Source organism: Callospermophilus lateralis, chromosome 2, assembly GCF_048772815.1.
Source record: "Callospermophilus lateralis isolate mCalLat2 chromosome 2, mCalLat2.hap1, whole genome shotgun sequence".
In the NCBI taxonomy this organism is placed as follows: Eukaryota; Metazoa; Chordata; class Mammalia; order Rodentia; family Sciuridae; genus Callospermophilus; species Callospermophilus lateralis.
In genome coordinates this window covers 49821301-49839864 of record NC_135306.1, presented here as the reverse complement: position 1 = coordinate 49839864, position 18564 = coordinate 49821301, and the positions used below count along the sequence as shown (strand labels likewise).

The following is an 18564-nucleotide window of genomic DNA, read 5'->3' as shown; positions in this document are numbered from 1 at the left end:
CTCTTGATGATCAAGCAAGAAAAATGGGACCTACACGTACTGTTCTGCTTCCCATTTGAAGTGGACTAGGGAGGAGGGAGAGTACAGAATAGAAGAAGCAGGTTTCTGGAAAGAGTTTTTAAGAAAAACAATGAGTAACCAAGGCAAGAGAAACAACCCCAACAGTTGAGTTAAATTGTGTAATTTAAAACCTCAGTAATAATCTTCAACACTGACTCTTTGTTGAAATATGTTTTTTTTTCCTTTTTTTTTTTTTTTTTTTCCAGAATCAAGGAGAAAAACAAGTGATGGTGTAGCATGGTAGCCATGTGTAAGGTTTGGAGCCCTGCTGTCTGCCACTTACTAACCCAGAGACCTTGGGCAGGTTACCTTATCTTTTTGAGACTCACTTTAAACATTTAACATAAATGGGAACCGTCATAGTTGTGTTGTTGGACTGTGGTGAGATTACAGGTCCTCAATACATAATTGACACATAATATTCACTAGATATATGGTAGGTATCAGTTCTGACCTCAAGTTAACCAGGAAGTTTACATGGATAGAATTCTTCTGATCTTCACAAACATCAGAGTGAATCTGGTATCAGCAGACCCTATCACCACTGTGCAGAAAAAGGAGAACTTGTAGCACAGCCTAAGTTTGAGTTCTAATCCAGACTTGACTTCTTGTCAGCTGGGTGACTTTGTAGTAAATATTTAGACTTTCAAAGCCCTAGGATCCTCATCTGTAAGGTGGGTCTAACTCTTGGACCTTCCTTATGATGTTGTTGTAAAGTTCTTTATGTGATTCCTGGAATATTGGAAGTGCTCATATATATGGCTCTATGATTCATTCACTGGGACCAAGCCCAGTGAGTGATGAGTTGTCCATACTGATATAAGTCACATCAAGTGACTGCCTAGGATTAAAACCTATTTTCTCTCCTTAAACAAGGAAAGAAATGAATTACAGTAGATGGGGTAGAGAGAGAAGTTGGGAGGGGAGGGGAGGGGGGATAGTAGAGGATAGGAAAGGTAGCAGAATACAACAGTTACTAATAGGGCATTATGTAAAATTGTGAATGTGTAACCGATGTGATTCTACAATCTGTATTTGGGGTAAAAATGGGAGTTCATAACCCACTTGAATCTAATGCATGAAATATGATATGTCAAGAGCTTTGTAATGTTTTGAACAACCAATAAAAAAACAACAACCTTATTTTCACAAGTTTGTAACATTTTTTTTCACAAGGGGAAAAAAAGAAAACAAGTAAAAGGAGAAAAATGACAAAAAGAATGGCCAACTACGTCATGCCAAGGAAGTCTCTGAACATCATATTCTTTTGTATAAGGTCTTTCAGTACAGAAGGACTGTCGGTGTTATCAAAAGAATGTGCAACTCAGGGAGAGAGATAAGAAAGATCTCTAAGTTTAGTTTTTGAAAGGGAAATCCAGAGGGGGACTTGAGCTGTTCAGGAAAGTGGCACTGTGCAGTGAGTAAGAGGATGGGTTGGGGACTTCAGTGAACCTGAATTTGAACCTAACTCCTTCACTTACTGCCCTTTGTTTCTGGGGCAAATTATTTAACTATTCTAACCTTCAGCATCTTTATCTATTGAATGGTTGTAACAAAATTTCCTATTTTATAGGACTGATGTAAAAAATAAATAAATGAACCTATGTAAAATGCCCAACACAGTGTATGGAATATAGGAAGTACTTTATAAATTTTAGCTATTGTTTTCATTATGATTGCCTCCATGGGTATCAATTTGGAGTTGTAGGTGAATGTTCAACATTTTCTCTAGTCTTTTCTTTTTCAGCTGGAGTTTCAAGAGATAAAATAGTTTCATTAAAGAGAGTGAAAAAATATGGTTTGAATAGCAAAGAACATAGAATATCTGAAACCATCCATGCAACATTTGGGATTCATTTTTTATTTCAGAAAATCTGTCTGAGCTCTTCTAATAGCACATTTCTAAAATATGTTTTTAATAATTTTTAGGGGGCTGGGAGGCTGACATTTTTACTAATGACATCTTCTCACATCTTGAGTACATTTTTGCATCTCTGGAAATGGAAGGATTATGTTTGCAAAATCAAGCAAAGAGCACTTTCTGACCAAATCCTATAAAATCTGAGGTAAGGGTTACAAACACAACTATTACCCAGTCTTAAAAGCAACAAAATATTTCATTCTCTTCCTTTTTTCTTTCTTTCTTTTCTTTTTCTTTCTTTCTTTCTTTCTTTCTTTTTTTTAATATAGTGCTTACAAGGTGTTCTGTACAGATAGTTCAACTTTTTTTTTTTTCCCTATAGAAATGAGCTTGGTATATTTCACATAACCAGATCCATGTTGGGGATTGGTCAGCTAAGATAAGACTGATTCTTCCATAAGCCACACCCATGATCCAACCAAAGTCCTAGTCATTCCACCTAAAGTCCTCGATTCTGTATTCTCTGCTCTATCCCCTACCTTCTCTGAGGCCTTACCTACACTACTGTATTAGTCTTATTTGAACCCTCATTTCTGAATTTTTCTTACCATATGTCTACTCCCAGCATTTCTCATCTGTCTTTTATGTTTTTTTTTTTTAAAATCTGGGTAATCTTTTCAAAATACAAAGTGAAAATCAACACCTCTGCATCCTGTGTATACTATGTTTTTTGTTGGAATTTTATGACTTTTCCCAGCTTCCTGAATCTTCTGGAACCCCATTTTGAGGTTCCCTAGTCTAGGCAGCACTCCTGAATGCCTCTACCCCCAGTATAAGTCGTTCTCCTGCCTGTGCCCAGTATCCACTTCTGTTGCTGTGCTCATCAAATGTACCCTAATCTATGTGTTTTCTATCATTATACTGATTCTGTTAAATTTATCACTTGGCAGAGCTCTTGGCACTCTGTAGGAGTTCAACAAATGCCACTAAATTGAATTAAATCCCTTTTCAGAGTGCTCTGTTACCCCTATTTAGCTGGTTGCCTTTGGTACTTCTGGCCATTTTGTTATTTTTAACACTGAAAGTTCAGGCATTCTGCTTCAGCATCTCTGTGGGGAAGAAGCCTGGGAAGGGGAAAATGTATCTGGCCTCCATTCTTTGTGTCCTCTTCATTACTTCTGTAAAGTAGGAGGAATTACACCTTGCAAAAGAGCCATCCGAAGAGACCTTAAGCACAAAAGACAAAACGGCAGCACCACCTTGACTGTGAGATGGACAACACTGGTGCACAGAATGGGTGCTGCTTGCTGGTGAAAGAATAACTTGCATGTCCTCCTGGATCCTATCTCCCAGTCTGGCTGGACTCGGTGGTTTCTGCCAGGCAGTGAGATTCAGAGCTAAATTATATCTAACCATTGGGTCAGTACAGCTACTTTCTGGTGCATGAAGCATCAAAGGATATTAGAAAAGCAAATAAGAAAAGTGTCCTAGGGGAGGAGAGGAAGAACAATAAAATGAAAAAAAAATTAAAATGCTAGTCATCCAAGGGAAAAGAAAAGCAAGGTATAAGCAAGAAGTATGCGAAGGCAAGAGAATTTGAGAACAGAATGAAATTGAAGGAAAAGAGACTGGAAGACAGAAAGGAAATTAAGGCCACCGATGTGGAAATAATTAGGAGTAAGAACTATCCTTGTAATTATGCATTCAATACCACGGTATTTTTGTGGATGCTATTTTATTCAATACTTGGATCCTGACCACAATAGAAATGATAATTCAAAATGATGAAGAACTTAAAGGACTGAGTTCAAAGGAGAAAGACAATTTACATGATCCTCTAAATTTCATATGTTCTAAGTGTAAATCCATTTATCATTACTCCTGTTTAAATCCTGTATGGACAAGTGGGACTATATAAATGAGTTTAAAATCCAGGAGGCACAGAAGGGGTAGAAGATGTTTCACAAATCATCAATTATGCACCTGAGATTAAATAGCAAATGCCTGCCAGTGAGACAGAGATCTGATGAGGCAGCAGTCAGGGTGTGCAATTATCTTCTTGCTCCCTCAAATGGTGGCCTTTGTGTTTTGGCAGGACTAAAGAATTAACGCAGTAATTGCTTTTTCAGATTTTTATATGTATGTCAAAAAGAGAAAAATATTTTATTTTCTCTGCTGAACATGTTGAATGTGTGAATCCTGGATGAAATCCGGACTTTGTGGGAGAAAACAAGTTAAGTATCATGTCCAGGGATTTCCTTGTCATGGCACAAAAGACAGGAGAACTTTATGAACACAGATTCTAATTGTATAGCTTTGGGATAATGTTTACTTCCACAGAAGCTGATCAGTAGGAAATCAGTTCTCATGTCATAGATAGGTATACCAGGACCTGAATAACTGGCACATGGTAAATAGGCTGCTTTTTATAGAAAACAGATTTCAATGATTTATTACTAAGCCACTAAGAGCTATCTAAAAGTATGATAGTTGCAATAAAAAATAATACCTGAAAATAATTTATTTGGCAGATACCTATATAGACCTGGTGATGCACTCCATATAGACTTCTATGTGCTCTGTGCATAGACTCCATTGAATACTCTGCACAACCCTAAGAGATAGGTACTATTTTCTTCCCTACTGTATAAAAGAGGAAGCTGAAAAACACATAAGTTACATAACTTGCCCAATGTCACATAGCTAGTAAGTGGCAGAGTGGGAATTCCAACCCAGGTGGCTGGCTCCATAGTGTTTGCTCAAACATCTACATGGCTCCTCCAAAACTGTATAGGAAGAGGCTACCATGCATGTACCACACTGAGATAGAAAGTATATCTAAATGGCCACACCACAGGAGGTCACCTTTGAGCTAGAATCAGCTTTTCACTTCTAAACCTCACTAGCATTGACCAGATGGGTTGTAGTCCTGAGGTTAAGAAGAGAACTTTTAACTTTTTCCAGATTGGAAGCTTCACAGGACCATTACATCATTCATAGAAATGCAATGCACAGAAAAAAGATAAAGAATTACACGGGTTTGTTTGTTTGTTTCAGAAATGGCAGAAGAGAATTTTCATCATAAATAGTTTTCTGATATGAGATTGATTCACTATGGGATTTAGATTCATTATAGGATTTAGCCAATGATAATTGTTGGGGACTTGAGGCCTTAAAGTTAAAGCAAACCCACATTCACTATTTGGGCTTAAGTGCTGCCACTCTGAGAAGTGACAAAGAGAAGCAGCTGCATAGGTACTACAACTGCATTGCTAAAGGTTAAATTCAGCTACAGCATTTAAACTGTTTTCTTACAAGTTAACAAGTCTGGAGCAAGCACTGGTTGATATTGCCCCAGAAACTTGTCTATAGTGGAGGTTTATAAAGAGAACCATTACCAGTGGGTTTGCTTCTCATGAAGGCCTGCAATGGGAAAGTGTTTTGTAAATAAGTAGGTAGACATGTGAATGTATATATATGTGTGTGTATGTGCACACACACACACACACACACACAAAGCAATCTGATGTAGACCTCTATAAACAACAGCTTTATATAAACAACAATGCTGTTTGACTATTTGCAAATGCATGTGTGTGCACATGTATAAAATAAGTTCAAAACAGCCTGTAAAGAATTGTGTGTGTGTGTGTGTGTGTGTGTGTGTGTGTGTGTGTGTTGGGGGGAGTTTTTTTTAATAGCTGAAGTGAAGAGCCCTGATGTGGTGAACCTGATCATGTGAGGTCAGGAGAGAAACGGTCCCCTGACAGCCACTTGAACATTGTGTTTACAATGTGTTCTGCATCTGGAGCTGATGCATTGCTCAGTGCAAATCCCAGATGGAAAAGCCAACTAGGAAGGGGCTGGGATTGTGGCTCAGCAGTAGAGCATTCACCTAGCATGTGTGAGGTATCCTGGGTTCAATCCTCAGCACCACATTAAAAATAAATAAAATATTGTGTCCAACTACAATTAAAAAATAAATATTAAAAAGAAAAGAAAAGAAAAGCCAACTAGGAAGAGCTGTGTGACTTGCTGAATGCAAATCATTTGACCTGCAGTTCAGTAAGTGAGGCCCTGCCATTTAGTAGATAATCAGAAGTCTCTTTCATTTAAATGCCTTTCATATTCATGGAAGAAAACACCATGAATATTCCATATCACAGATGACATTCATGTATCTAAATTTTGAATGGGTCGTTTTGGGTAACATGAAGTGCTTTTTCACCTGCAGGATTGCCCTAATTCTTTGGTCTCCTACAGACTGAATGATGTCTGTGACAATTGCCTTTCATCTCTGGGGACTGAGTCCTCCCTTCTGAAGAAAGTACTTTTTGAAGGTAAGTGCCAGAGAACAAACACAAAACCATAATTTTATGGATGCTTCATTGTCTTTTTCATTCCCATGCTCAAAAGCATTTATTTCAGTAAAACTATTCACATTTCTTTATGTCCCAAATGATATTTATTTATAACTAAGGCAGATTCAATTTCAACCATCTTTGGTGTTCAAATATGGGAATTATGCGCTACTACTCCCTACAGAGAGGAGCTTTTTAACCTGTCTTGTGTTTGCTCTGTGAGAGGCATTAATAGCTCGTTTTCCTCTATCCAGGGATTTCTACTACTGTCACCTTATTAAACTGTGGCCAGTAGATTGGATTTTTTTCCTTCTCCCATGAAGATTTTCTCTCCTGTTTCCTATTCACTTACTGGGCTGAGTCTGAATGCAAACATCTTTCTTGCTAATTTAAACTGATGTACAACTTGGGACAGAAAGAAAGGTTACAATATTGCTTTTCAGGGACAACTTCTCTACATTTTGAATGAATCAGGCATGAAATGGTTTTCTGTGGGATCAAATGAAAATGTATGAAAGCTCATTTTAAGCAAATTTTTTTTTTTTTTTTTTTTTGGTAAAACAGAAACTGGGAGAAATAACAAGCTCTAGTGTTTGGTGAGAGGCAAAAAAACAAAACAAAAAAAAAAAAACAGCATGTAAGTGAAAGTTTAATCTTAGTGTCAGCTCCATGTTGACATTGAATGTATATGTTACAGAACTAGACTGACTTTACAGAATAGAGAGACATATGGTTCTGTGTACAGCAGATGGGCATATGTGGCTCTAGATCAGAGTCCTCTGTGGGTGGGGGCATTCTAGCTCTGAAGTCAAACCCTACAGCTGGGGACTGTGAATTGGTCATGCCACCTCTCAGAACCTCAGTTTCCTCAGAGGTCAATCGCATGTGAATTCCCACAGCCATTGTTGAGAGAATCACATAGGTGACTATGTGGTGCTGAGAAGTACTCACAGTTCTACTCCCTGCTTGTTTTTTTTTTCATCATCTCTTAGCCCCTAGCTTCCAACACCTAAATCACACATGGGGACACACACACACACACACACATCCCCAGCACCCCTCAACAGGAGGGACTATTCGAATGTTTGCACAGTGGGCACATAGCCACAGGCCAGCTTATGACAAAGGAGCCCTGGTTTGGGGGATGGGCAACAATCCATAGGTTTGAGTCGTCCTGAGCCAGCCAGCTCCTCTGCTGCCCACACTGCTCACCTTCTTCTAGAATCCACTCTCAAGATGCACTGTCTCCAGGAACACTTCCCCCATATCCTTCCTCGAGGTTCACACAGAATTTGTGTGGATTTCCTCAAGATCTGGCAAGCCGAGCTCACCTGCGTTGAGTGCTTATGCTGCGCCAGCCACCGTGCTTGCACTGGACGCCCACCAGGCCCCTTGTCATGATGTGAGGCCACACCTGTAAATGTGTGCTTCCACTGCTTCAGGAATGAGGCCTTGTCCTTCAAATGGGCACTTCTGCTATTCTGGGGAGCTCCTCCCTCCGCTGCCCACCATGTTTCAACAAGAGCAGTCCACACATCCTCCAGGCCCCTCAAGCCCCTTCAGGGAGGACCCTGACTGCCTCTGGTCTAGCCTCTCCTCCTTCTTCTCTAACGCCTCAACCAGAACATCCCAAAGCGGCTGATTTATGCTGCCTCGCTGTCTGGTGGGCATACCTTCCCTTTTCCCTCTTTATCAAAAATGTCTTTGCTCAATTTATTCTTCATTAATTTACAAATCAAATTATGAAGTTCCAAAATAATATCTTTTGGAAGTTCAATTAGGATTGCATTGCGCTTAGAGTTTGAGAACTATGGCTATCTTGGTAATGTATTAACATTTATTTAGCTCTTCTTTTATGTTTATCAGAAAGGATGGTGATGGTAATCATTTTTTTTTTAAAGTTCAGATATTATTTTATTTTATTTTATTATTAGTTGTTCAAAACATTACAAAGCTCTTGACATATCATATTTCATACATTTGATTCAAGCAGATTATGAACTCCCATTTGGTAATCATTTTTGCATAAAAGTCCTAGGTACTTTGGGGCTTTGTCACATTTGTGAGTGTACGCTTGCTTTTTTTTAGTTTGTGATTGCTGATCTATAGGAAGGCTATTGAATTAGGCACACCGATAAAAGGACCTGATATGAGTAAACTCCTTGTTGTGCTAAACATTTAAATTCAGTGTTCACTCTTCCCTGTAGAAGTTCCTTTGAACAAAAGGGCCCTGCTGTTAAAAAAATAAATAAAAAATGAAAATCCATGATCTAGGGACCATGGAAGGTGGTAAAGAAAATAGGTATTTGCTACTCACTTGTGAGGCTTTTCCAATTAAGAATCGAGGTCACTGAGGCCTCCTGCTTTCTTCCCATTGCCTGAACCAGACTGATAGCCAGGAGAAGGATGACATCAGAATGTCACAGTCACTTCAGAGAGGGAAGAAAGCTGTTCTGGGAAGCTCCCCAACTGCTCTGAGGGAAGGTGACAGTGTGTTGGCTGGGAAGCACAGAGATTAGCTCTGATGATGTGAAATTACCGTGGGGAAATTTGCCTGTCTTTTTAATGGCAAATAAGGCAGGCATTGTAATATGAGGCCAGTGTCCTTTTAAGACATCTTATTACAGGGTTCTGAAGGTTTATTAGGAAAAAGAGCCTCAAGAGAATTCCTTGTGAGGAATTACATGGGAACCTGCTGCTGTCCTGAACTTTCTCAGCCCTGTTGGTAAATAAGTTCTATGATAGCTCACTAGGCAAATATCATCTCTATTTTTTTTCTTAAGGTGACAGATCACCAGAGAAGACTGAGGTCTCTGGGATAGATAGTCATCTGCCTCATAAGCTACCAGTTCCCAGTCTAGGGAGCAGGGCCTGGGTTGCAGGGGCTTTCAGGAGCACCACAAGACCCAACATGGTGCAGTGTTCCCTTCCCTGAACCCTGGCTAGTGAAACAGCACCAGCAGGGCTTGCAGGCTGGAGAGAGGGAAGTTCCACCATTTTCTCCTATGCTTGTCTTTGTTGCAAAAGGCCAATCCTAAGCATCTTTATTCCCAGCATGTTTTCTCCTCTTACTTCAAACCTGGGGAGAGGAGAGATTTTTCTACTCTCTCTGACAAAGGAAGCATACGTCTTCAGAAGTAGGAGTGGTAACAACAGCGACAAGAGAAACTGGAGTGAAATTTCCCTATGGTAATATCAAGGCGATAGACACTGGGGCTGCTTTCCTAACGTCCACCCTCCCTTCTCCCTAACCAAGCACAGCCGGGTTTCTGTGGGCGGAGGCGGTATGCCAGCTTCTGGCTCCTTTGGAAGCTGGGGTGGTCACATAGTGTTGTTCTGTGTCATGGGATGTAAGTGGAAGTCTACTTCCGGGAATCCGAATGGTCTCCTGATTAAAAACAGAACTTCCCTGTCCTCCCCTTCCCCTTCCTCCTGTCAGATTACAGATGCTGGATGCTGGGGAGTGTGGAGAGGGGACTAGCTGCCACCTACAAGGATGAAGATAAGGGACACACACTGTGGATGGAAAAATGAAAAAAAAAAAAAAAAAAAAAACAGAAGGTGACTGGGTCCCTGATGGCAGAGTCTTGGACTGCTTACTCCAGGACTCTGGTTGAAGAAGAATAATTAAGCTCTTAAAAACTACTGTTAAGCCAGTTGGATTCTGGTAAATGACACAGAATATCATTTTAACTGAAAAATAATTGCCAATAGTCACGGAGTTCTCTTTACATGCTTTTGGGGTATTAATGCATTGAATCCTCATCCTAAACTTAGGAGAGTGGAACTATCTTTCCCCACTTTATGAATGAAGAAACCAGGACATAAAAGTTCGAGTGACAGCAATCATGCTTATAATAGTGATGCTGTAAGTATCCAGTTTTACAAGTGGAAAATCAAGGTCTACAAGGCTGAAAAGCTCAAGATCTCAGGGCAAGAGACGGAGGTGACATGAACCCAGGCACTCTGACTCTAGAGCACATGCTGAGAGGGACAAAATGTCCGCACATCAATTTCTCTGTTGTCATCATTAGGTCATTAAACCCTTCCAGAGTAGAATTAGCTATGGGTTCCTTTTTCTGTGTAGGGATTACAGTGGGGAACCCACACCTTTTTGGATTGAGTCATGCATAACTGGTCCAGGGATAGGTTGAGGTGTGTGGGATTTAGGTCATTGTCAACACCAAGAATGCAAGGAACACTGAGCTGGACATGAGGCTGTACAAGGAGGCACAAGAGTATAAGAAGCACCAACACAACTTAGAGTCAGGCAGACATCAATTCAAAGCCAAGCTCTGCCAGACTTCCTGTGCCACAGTAGTGAGGTAAGATACAGCCTCTGAACATGTCTGTGTTCTCCTGTGAATGATGGAGTGGGACAGGGCTAAGGATAAGTTGGTTAACATGCAGCACTCAACAGGGTGCCTGGCCTGCTAGTAAGCACCCTGCAAATGTTAGTTGGTATTTTAAAATGAGACAAATTGACAGGAGAGCCTGCTTGACTCCCAGAGTGCTACATCCAGCATCTTTGTTTTAGGTTCATAAAGATGTATACCTAGGAAACTTGATAGTTTGTTCAGAGAAAATGTTAAAATCAGCACAGGACAGTGAATTTTTTAGAAAGATCAATTCAGAGAGTCATGGTGTGATATCAAAGACTGATAAATCTAGTTCCCCAAGGCTTACTTATGAAGGGAAACAATATCTTTATTCCAACCATTCTTAAAAGCTGTAGGCAGATTCCGTCTTTTCCATGATAATGTCCCTTTCAGAATTTTGTGTCCCTGAAAAGGCACTGCTCAGCTTTGCTTGGCAGACTGACTGGCATATTCCTTCCACACAGTGTGGACTGCCCAGGGCACGTCAAACAACAATGCACATACCAACAATCCATGGTGTGGATCCCTGAAAAAGTCTGGGTTGAATTAAAGTGGCTTCAAATTCTTAGTATTCCTCCCATTGAGGGGGTAGAGATGCAAATCTTTCCTTGGGTCTAGGCTGGCCTTAGTGACTGCTTGACTGATGGAATGTAGTAGAAGTGATGTTCTGGGACTTCTCAGGCTGGGTCATGCAAACCTTGTACCTGTTGCCTAGGCCTCCAGGAAGATTTGTTCTTGGAACACTTAGCTACCAAGTAAGAAGTCTGGCTGTGTGGGTACCCAGCTAAACCCAGCCTTCCAGTTGTACTTTTAAAGGTGCCAGGCATGTGAGTGAGACACTCTTGGACCTTCTAACCTACCTATCCGCCAGCTGGATACCACCAAATGACCTCCACCAATACCACATAGAACAGGAAAATCACCCACCTGATCCCTGTCCAAATTTCTGATGCACAAAATCATGAGCAATAATAACGTGGTAGTGATTTTAAGCCACTGAATATTGGGTGCTTTGTGACGTTTCAATAAATGAGTGAAACACAAACACTGCTGGATCTTGGGCCTCAGACTCAGAGGCCGAACCAAAACCATTAATGAAAACTTTTAGCAAGGACTCAATCACTGAATTTTAGAAGACAAAAAATACCTGAGTTGTAGAGATGAGACAAAGGGAAATGTGTTTTCCTAGGCCATCTGTCCTAGATGATGTTTTCAAATGAAGTTGAATATGTCCCTTTGTGAATGCTTGCTGAATACCACTGGTACCTATGCATTACTCAGATGAATGTTAGAAACATCAGTGGACTGTCTTTGGGCACAGTAGGGAAGCTACCGTAATGTTCCTGGAGTCAACATGGTGCTGTAACCTGAAAGCTCTGTGGTACTCAAAGGTAGCATTTTGGCACAAGGATGTGTGAATTCAAGTGGTTTGATGCAAACTAAAAGAGAGATGACTATTTCTGAGAGCTGTGGGTTAATGTTTTTTTGGCTGTTCTTGGAATGGAAAATGATTGTGAATTTTTGGGGAAAAATACCAGAGCAATCTGTTTTCTTGGCTGTGTGCTATGGAGCAATTTTAAAGCACTCAAGTGCTTTCCATATTTTCTAATCACTCAGGTCCAGAACTGATTAGAGCTCTCAGCATCTCTCAGACTCTCACGACTGGAGCCCTCCATGTCTTTCAGGGAGAGGGTTCACCTTGAAAATAGGAGCTCAGATTCTGGAGGCACATCTCACCACGGCAGGAATAAACAGCTTAATTGCAGCATAGCTCCACAAGGACCAGGTGTTTTGGAAAATAACTGAGGGCCCTACTCTGAGACAACCCAGATTCACTTCCTCTTATCTCACAGAAACAAAACATAACCTCCCCTCTACACAGGAAAAATACAAACAAGCCCTATCACAAACTGAATTCCTCTAAACAAAAAGAGAAATATAGATGGCCGAGACCTGTGGGCAATAAATACCTCTGATATTTATTTCACACACACACACACACACACACACACACACACACACACACACACACACAGAGTTATATATGATAGCATATCTCTGGAAAGAGTCATAAGAAATTGATATAACAGTAGTTTCTTCAGGAGATAATTGAGAAACAGAGAAAATTGAGGTTGGGTGTTGATGGAGGAGGAAGACATTTTTTTTTCACTATAATTTTTGAATATTACAAAATTAAAAAATATCACTTTCAAAATAATGAAGTAAAATAATTCCAAGCCTGTTTATCGTACTTATGGTATGCTAGGCAACATGTTAAAAGCTGTGTACTTATTCACTCCTATAATCCTTACATTAACCCTACAGTGCAGTTAATGATATGTATCATCCTGGTTTTACAGATGAGGAAGCTGAGGTATAGAGAGGTGAAGTAACTTGTTCAAGGTCATGCAACTAGTAAATGCAAAACTGGGACTTGAATCCAGAGTGTGGACTTGAGTCTTTCCTCTTAATTACTACATAACACTGCCTTGCCCCAAATAAACAGTCACTTGCTCTTGATTGAGTTGGGGGCAGATAAAATGATTCCTCTCTTCTCTCAACAATGGGGGTAGAAGAAAATGGGGGTAGAGAAGATGGTAGCTCAAAATAACCAGGAAATAATTCACTACAGTTTTAAGGCATGGCTTTACAGGCTTCAGAAGCATGTGGCTATCAGTTCAATGTCATGACTTTGGCTAGTTTGTAGCCTTAGCAACTACTACGCACTCTGCTAGGATCTGGTGACAACTGGTGAATAATACAGAGCCCCTGCTCTCAGCAAACTTACTGTATCCTGGCAGCCAGGCAACAAAAGACATAACCACACAATTCTAAAGTGTGCGATAAGCTAAACTAAAGAGTGCACTGAGAGGAGAGGGTTGGGGCCTTGATTTATACCGGATGATCAGGAATAATGGAAGAAGTACAGCTGGAGGAAATGGGAGGGGGTGGAGGGAGAGAAAAGTCCCTGGTGGTGGGAACAGATTACTGTAAAGATCCTGAGGCCTAGAAGAGGCATCTGTCTGAAGATGGCAAGCCCCTTGTGGTTAAAACAAAGTGGGCCCAACTGAGTTTGGAACAAAAGGCAGATCATGTAGACGGTGGCTAGGGTTTCATAATTTTCCTAAGAGCCCTGATAACCGCTGAAGATTATAAACCGGAGTGGACATAATCCAATTTACTTTTTAAGATGACTTGGGCTGCTGTGTGGAAACTGTGTGTAGATGGAGGCAATAGAAGAAGTGAAGACCTGCTAGGTAGCCTCTGGGGGAAGCGGTGAGGATGGCTTGGAAGAAAGTGCAGGCCCAGGGAGCACAGGAGGGAAACTTGAGCCTGTGTGGGGGTGGGTCCAATATTTCATGAAAGGAGAATAATGTTAGCTAGGCAGCGTGAGTGTGAAGCACAAGTTTATAAGTATGAAAATGCGTTATCAACTGTAAAGTGCCTGACAATGAGAAATATTACCGCAGATGAAGAAGCCAGGTTCTAGAGGGATCCTGCCTAGCCCAAAGTCACACAAAGACTGCTTTGTGGCAGATGGTCTGCCATTTCTTTACTCTTTCCTCTGTGATTGTACCTAAGGGAAAGAAGAAGGCTAGTGGGTAGGTCTAAAGTCCCCGTCTGGGTTAATAGACTAATGGTATTTAGGATGCTCCAATGAAGGATTATCACTTGCAAACAGTAATGAAATCTATGCAGCAGGGTGCACTGGGGGACTCCTCATCAGCTGCCCAACACTTTGGGGTGTAACAGGGAGCGGCTTCATAACAGAAATGCTCCATGCTCTGCAGAGGGAGGTGACCTTGTGGTCCTATTCTTCTGGGGGATAGGCGTGTGTCCACTGAGAAAAGGTAGGACCAGGGAATTGTTTTGGGGAGTTGCAGAATTTTCTTAACATCATGTGAGAATCTTGGTTGCCTGTGTCCTTGAAATTACTTAGCAAAGCTTGATACTGTTTGAGATCTCTGATGAATGTGGTAGGACTGGCAACTGGAGCCGGTGTGTTCTGTACACATACCTGTTTCTCAGGCCATATTTTTCCCAGGATCCCTATTAGTGCCCGTGTAACATTATGCCTCATTGCAAGGTTTGGGATGAAGCAGAACAGACTTGGTTATATCAGAACTTCTTGCTACTGGCAAAACTCTGATATTTATTTGACACATCAGATATTTATCTAGTGGAAAAATGAATTGTTTAGGAAACAGAAATGCAACTGAAGAAACATGATGCGTTTGGCTTCATTGCACCAAGCAAACCTGTGAAAATCCACATTGGATTTTTTTTGTGATGGTATTTACAATTACCCTGGGAGGTAACCCAGGCTCTTTGGGTCTCCAATGACTGTTCCTTATCAGTTACCTTAAAGATCTTTGTATGTTTAGATGCTTACTCTCCCCCCACCCCACCTTCAACTGCCAAAAAAAAAAAAAAAAAAAAAAATCAGTACAATATCAATATTCTGCTGTGAAGATAATTCTCCAAATTACTCGTGGTCCTCCTAAATCCTGGAGTTCTTTTTCTCTCTCCTTTTTTAAGGCATACAACTTCTCTGCGTGAACAATTCTGTTTTGAAACTTAGGATGATAAAGGAAAACTGCTAAAGGTAGCTGGATGGGAGGGAAACCTTTCCGTCCTCTGCCTCATAATAAACTGTATTCATCCTGGAGGTATCAAAAGACAGAAACAGCACACGGAATTCACATCCTCCTCCTGGTATAAAGCCACCCACCATGAACTGAGTTGTGGCACATAAAGCACATCAGAGGGCAGGGCTTCCTCTGGTAGATGCTAACCAAGAGGAGTTTGACAGGCGTCAATATGTTTTGTGAAGAAAATCCTTTGATATCCTCTTTCCCCCACCATAAGCTCCCACACCAAAGCCTGATGTTTACCTTCTGCCAGAGGGTCCAGGGTGTGTATCATGAGCTGAAAGATGCTATTCCTCATGAGACTGTTGTGGAGGGAAGCAGAACTTCCACCTCTCTGTAGGCGCGGCTTAGCCTGAGCAGAGAAACCAAAGATACTGTTAGTTCTCAGAAGTGCATTATAGATAAGACCCTCATCTGGCCTGGTGGACACGCATTTCTATTACATGATCATATGTCATTCAACCAAAGATTTTCAGAGCACATTTCTAACCTTCTGTGGGGAATAGCTTTCTCACAACCTCTCCTATTAAAAGACTTAATTGCTTCCAGTTGTTTTAGAGAGTAGTTAATGCAAGGCAACGTGCTACATGCAACACATCATTTGCTTATCTCATTCTCAAAGTTAGCCCCATGAAGTAGATACTATTAAGTCTTGGTCCTAAATAGAGGAGGAAACATTCTTAGAGAAGTGCAATGAATGTCCAAGTCACACAGACAACAAATGAGAGACAGAGGTGTGGGTTTCAAGTCTGTTTTTTCTGGTACTAAAGAAGTGGGTTGTCTCTAAAATTTTGGATTGGTGCATGCCATTGGTAAAATTCTTGAGTGTATATCAACATCAATATCCATATTAATAAGCTATAGTTATATAATAAGTCTATATTGATATCAATGTTCACATTGATATCCCTATCTATATAGATCAACACACTAAATTATGAGCATATACAATGTTTTATTTTTAAACTAAGAAGAATGATACAGAAAGTATATGAAGACGATGCTAATATCTTTATCCTTGATCCCCAAAGGATCAGCTTGCATGTCTCTGGGGAGACCTTGTCTCAACCCTGGGGACCACAGCTCTAATTCAGAAAGCACTATGCTTTGTGTTACTGAAAGCTGAAGAGACAAGGCCTTCTACCCTGGATCCCTGGAGAATCCTCCTGGCTTCCAAGGAGGAGAGAGGGTTCTTTCTTTACACAAACTCATACTAGTTGTGATTCTTTGCCCAAATAACGGATCTGAGATGTGAGAGGACGAATGAGCTTCTAGAGATGAGTTTACTAGCACACTCTTTTTCTTTTATCTACAAAAGCAAATAGACTAAAAAAATCTCACCACAAATTCACTATATTTTGACAGATTTTTTTCTTGAAGAGAAACTAATTTCTTCCTCTTGATGGATTTTATGCTGCTTATCACAGGAGAAGATGCTCAGAGGCAGCTAAGCTTTATAGATAGACAGATTTAAGGGGGAAGGAGGTATTATAATATAAATGAATTAACTTTTCATTGAAATTTTGGTCCAAAAGCTTGATATGGAATTTTTCTGGAGTCAAATAAAAACAAAATATTATTTTCAATACAGTCTTCCAACCTTTCATATTGTAGGGTTTTCCAAAATATTTGACTATACTCCAAACCTTCAAGGGGGCTTTCTAAGAAAATTTCATAAGAGACACCATAATTAACTATATTTAGAAATTGCTAAACCAGCTCATCTTTAGAGTTTCAAGACACACATTAGATCACTAAGTCTTCCATTAATGAGATCTGGTTAACCTTGGTAGTGTTTCCAAACTGTTGCCAACATGTCCCTTATTTTATTAAATATTTATTAATGATCATGGGTCCAAACATTTGGTGGTAAACATGAAACCTGTAGTGAGCTTGAAATATGGATAAAATCTCAATGTGAGGTACATGTAGACATCAGATTTATTATAACTGCTTTTCTATTAAAATTATATTTCCAACTCAACAGGGTCCAGAGAAGAATCAGAGGTGCCTAAATGGTGAAAGAGATCATGAACTCCTCAATGGAAGATATTGAGGTTTGGCCTGTAGCCTGGGACTGGATCTGGAACCCTCTGGGCTCTCAATGCATATCTTATGTCTTTGCTTTGAGCATTAAGGGAGGAAGGAGAGGGACATAAATATTTTCATTACTGGTCATTTTAGCCTTGAAAATATGTAACACTTTAAAATGTGTTGATTAACTATTAAGTTATAGAGGGTTCAGATGATTAGGGTTCATGATATTAATATATATACCTCAGTATATATCTTAACATGTAATAAGTTTAGGAGACTTCAATAAAGTTGAAATGTAACTACTGATATCTAAACACAAAGACTCAGAGGTCTTCTCCTTGCCAGGACGCACAATACAAAGTAGGATATGTTAATTGGACGGGACTGGAAATTGTGTCTGTTGCTAATTATCTCTCATAACTATTGTTACTGTGGTCTTTATTCTGGGAAACTGGAAGAACTCTGTTGTGGGCATCCATCAGTAGAATAGAATTCTATCTACAGAAGAACTTAAAACATTCTTTCAGGCGTTATGTATATATTGAATACATAAGTTTCATGCAGCATTTCTTTTGATGGGACCAAAAGAAATTTTAAATTAAAAAGTATGTGCATGCAACACACAAGACACTTATCAAGCATTAGATTCCACGCTGTCCCCCACCAAATATCAACTCAACATCCCTTGGAATGTAGTTTGGAAATTTCTCTTTCAACTTTTTCATGAAAAAGTTCATGCCCAATGGTAAAAAGAATTCAAACTTTCGAAACCTAGGACCAAAAATAATTGTCAGCAAATGTCACAATTCAGTTGTTACTCATTGTAGGACAGAGTATACACTTGACCCAGTGGATTAAACCATATATGTATTCCAAGGGAGAGGATGATTTGCTGACCATTCAGTTTGATTTCCTCCCACCCCAGCCCCACGCTCTCCACAGGCACAGGACAGGCAGACAGGGCCACTGGTCCCTACCGGTAGAGCTGGTTCATCCTTGTCCCTGGCTGTAGATGACTGCATAAGAGGAAAAGGCAAAAACAAAAGACAAATAAATAAATAAAAGACAAATTACATATAGGATTTACATTTAATAATAAGTGTCATTATAGAGAAAGATTTGATTTTTTGCTGCTCTTGGGATGAATTAAGACAAAACAGGAGGCAAAGTATTTATGTTTGTAGATGATATACAGTGGCATATTCGGGTATGTC

The 18564-nt window shown here is 40.1% G+C and overlaps 1 protein-coding gene across 3 annotated transcripts in view; it reads right to left on the bottom strand.

The window, feature by feature from the left end:
- Positions 1–18564, bottom strand: part of Slc24a2 (solute carrier family 24 member 2) — a 208778-nt gene that overhangs the window by 61207 nt on the left and 129007 nt on the right. For all 3 annotated transcript variants that reach the window (XM_076843407.1, XM_076843408.1, XM_076843409.1), the window contains exons 2-3: positions 18328–18366; positions 15557–15665 (exon numbers count right to left, since the gene is read on the bottom strand). In XM_076843407.1, coding sequence (XP_076699522.1) covers positions 15557–15665; positions 18328–18366 — 148 coding nt within the window. The remainder of the gene's footprint in view (positions 1–15556; positions 15666–18327; positions 18367–18564) is intronic.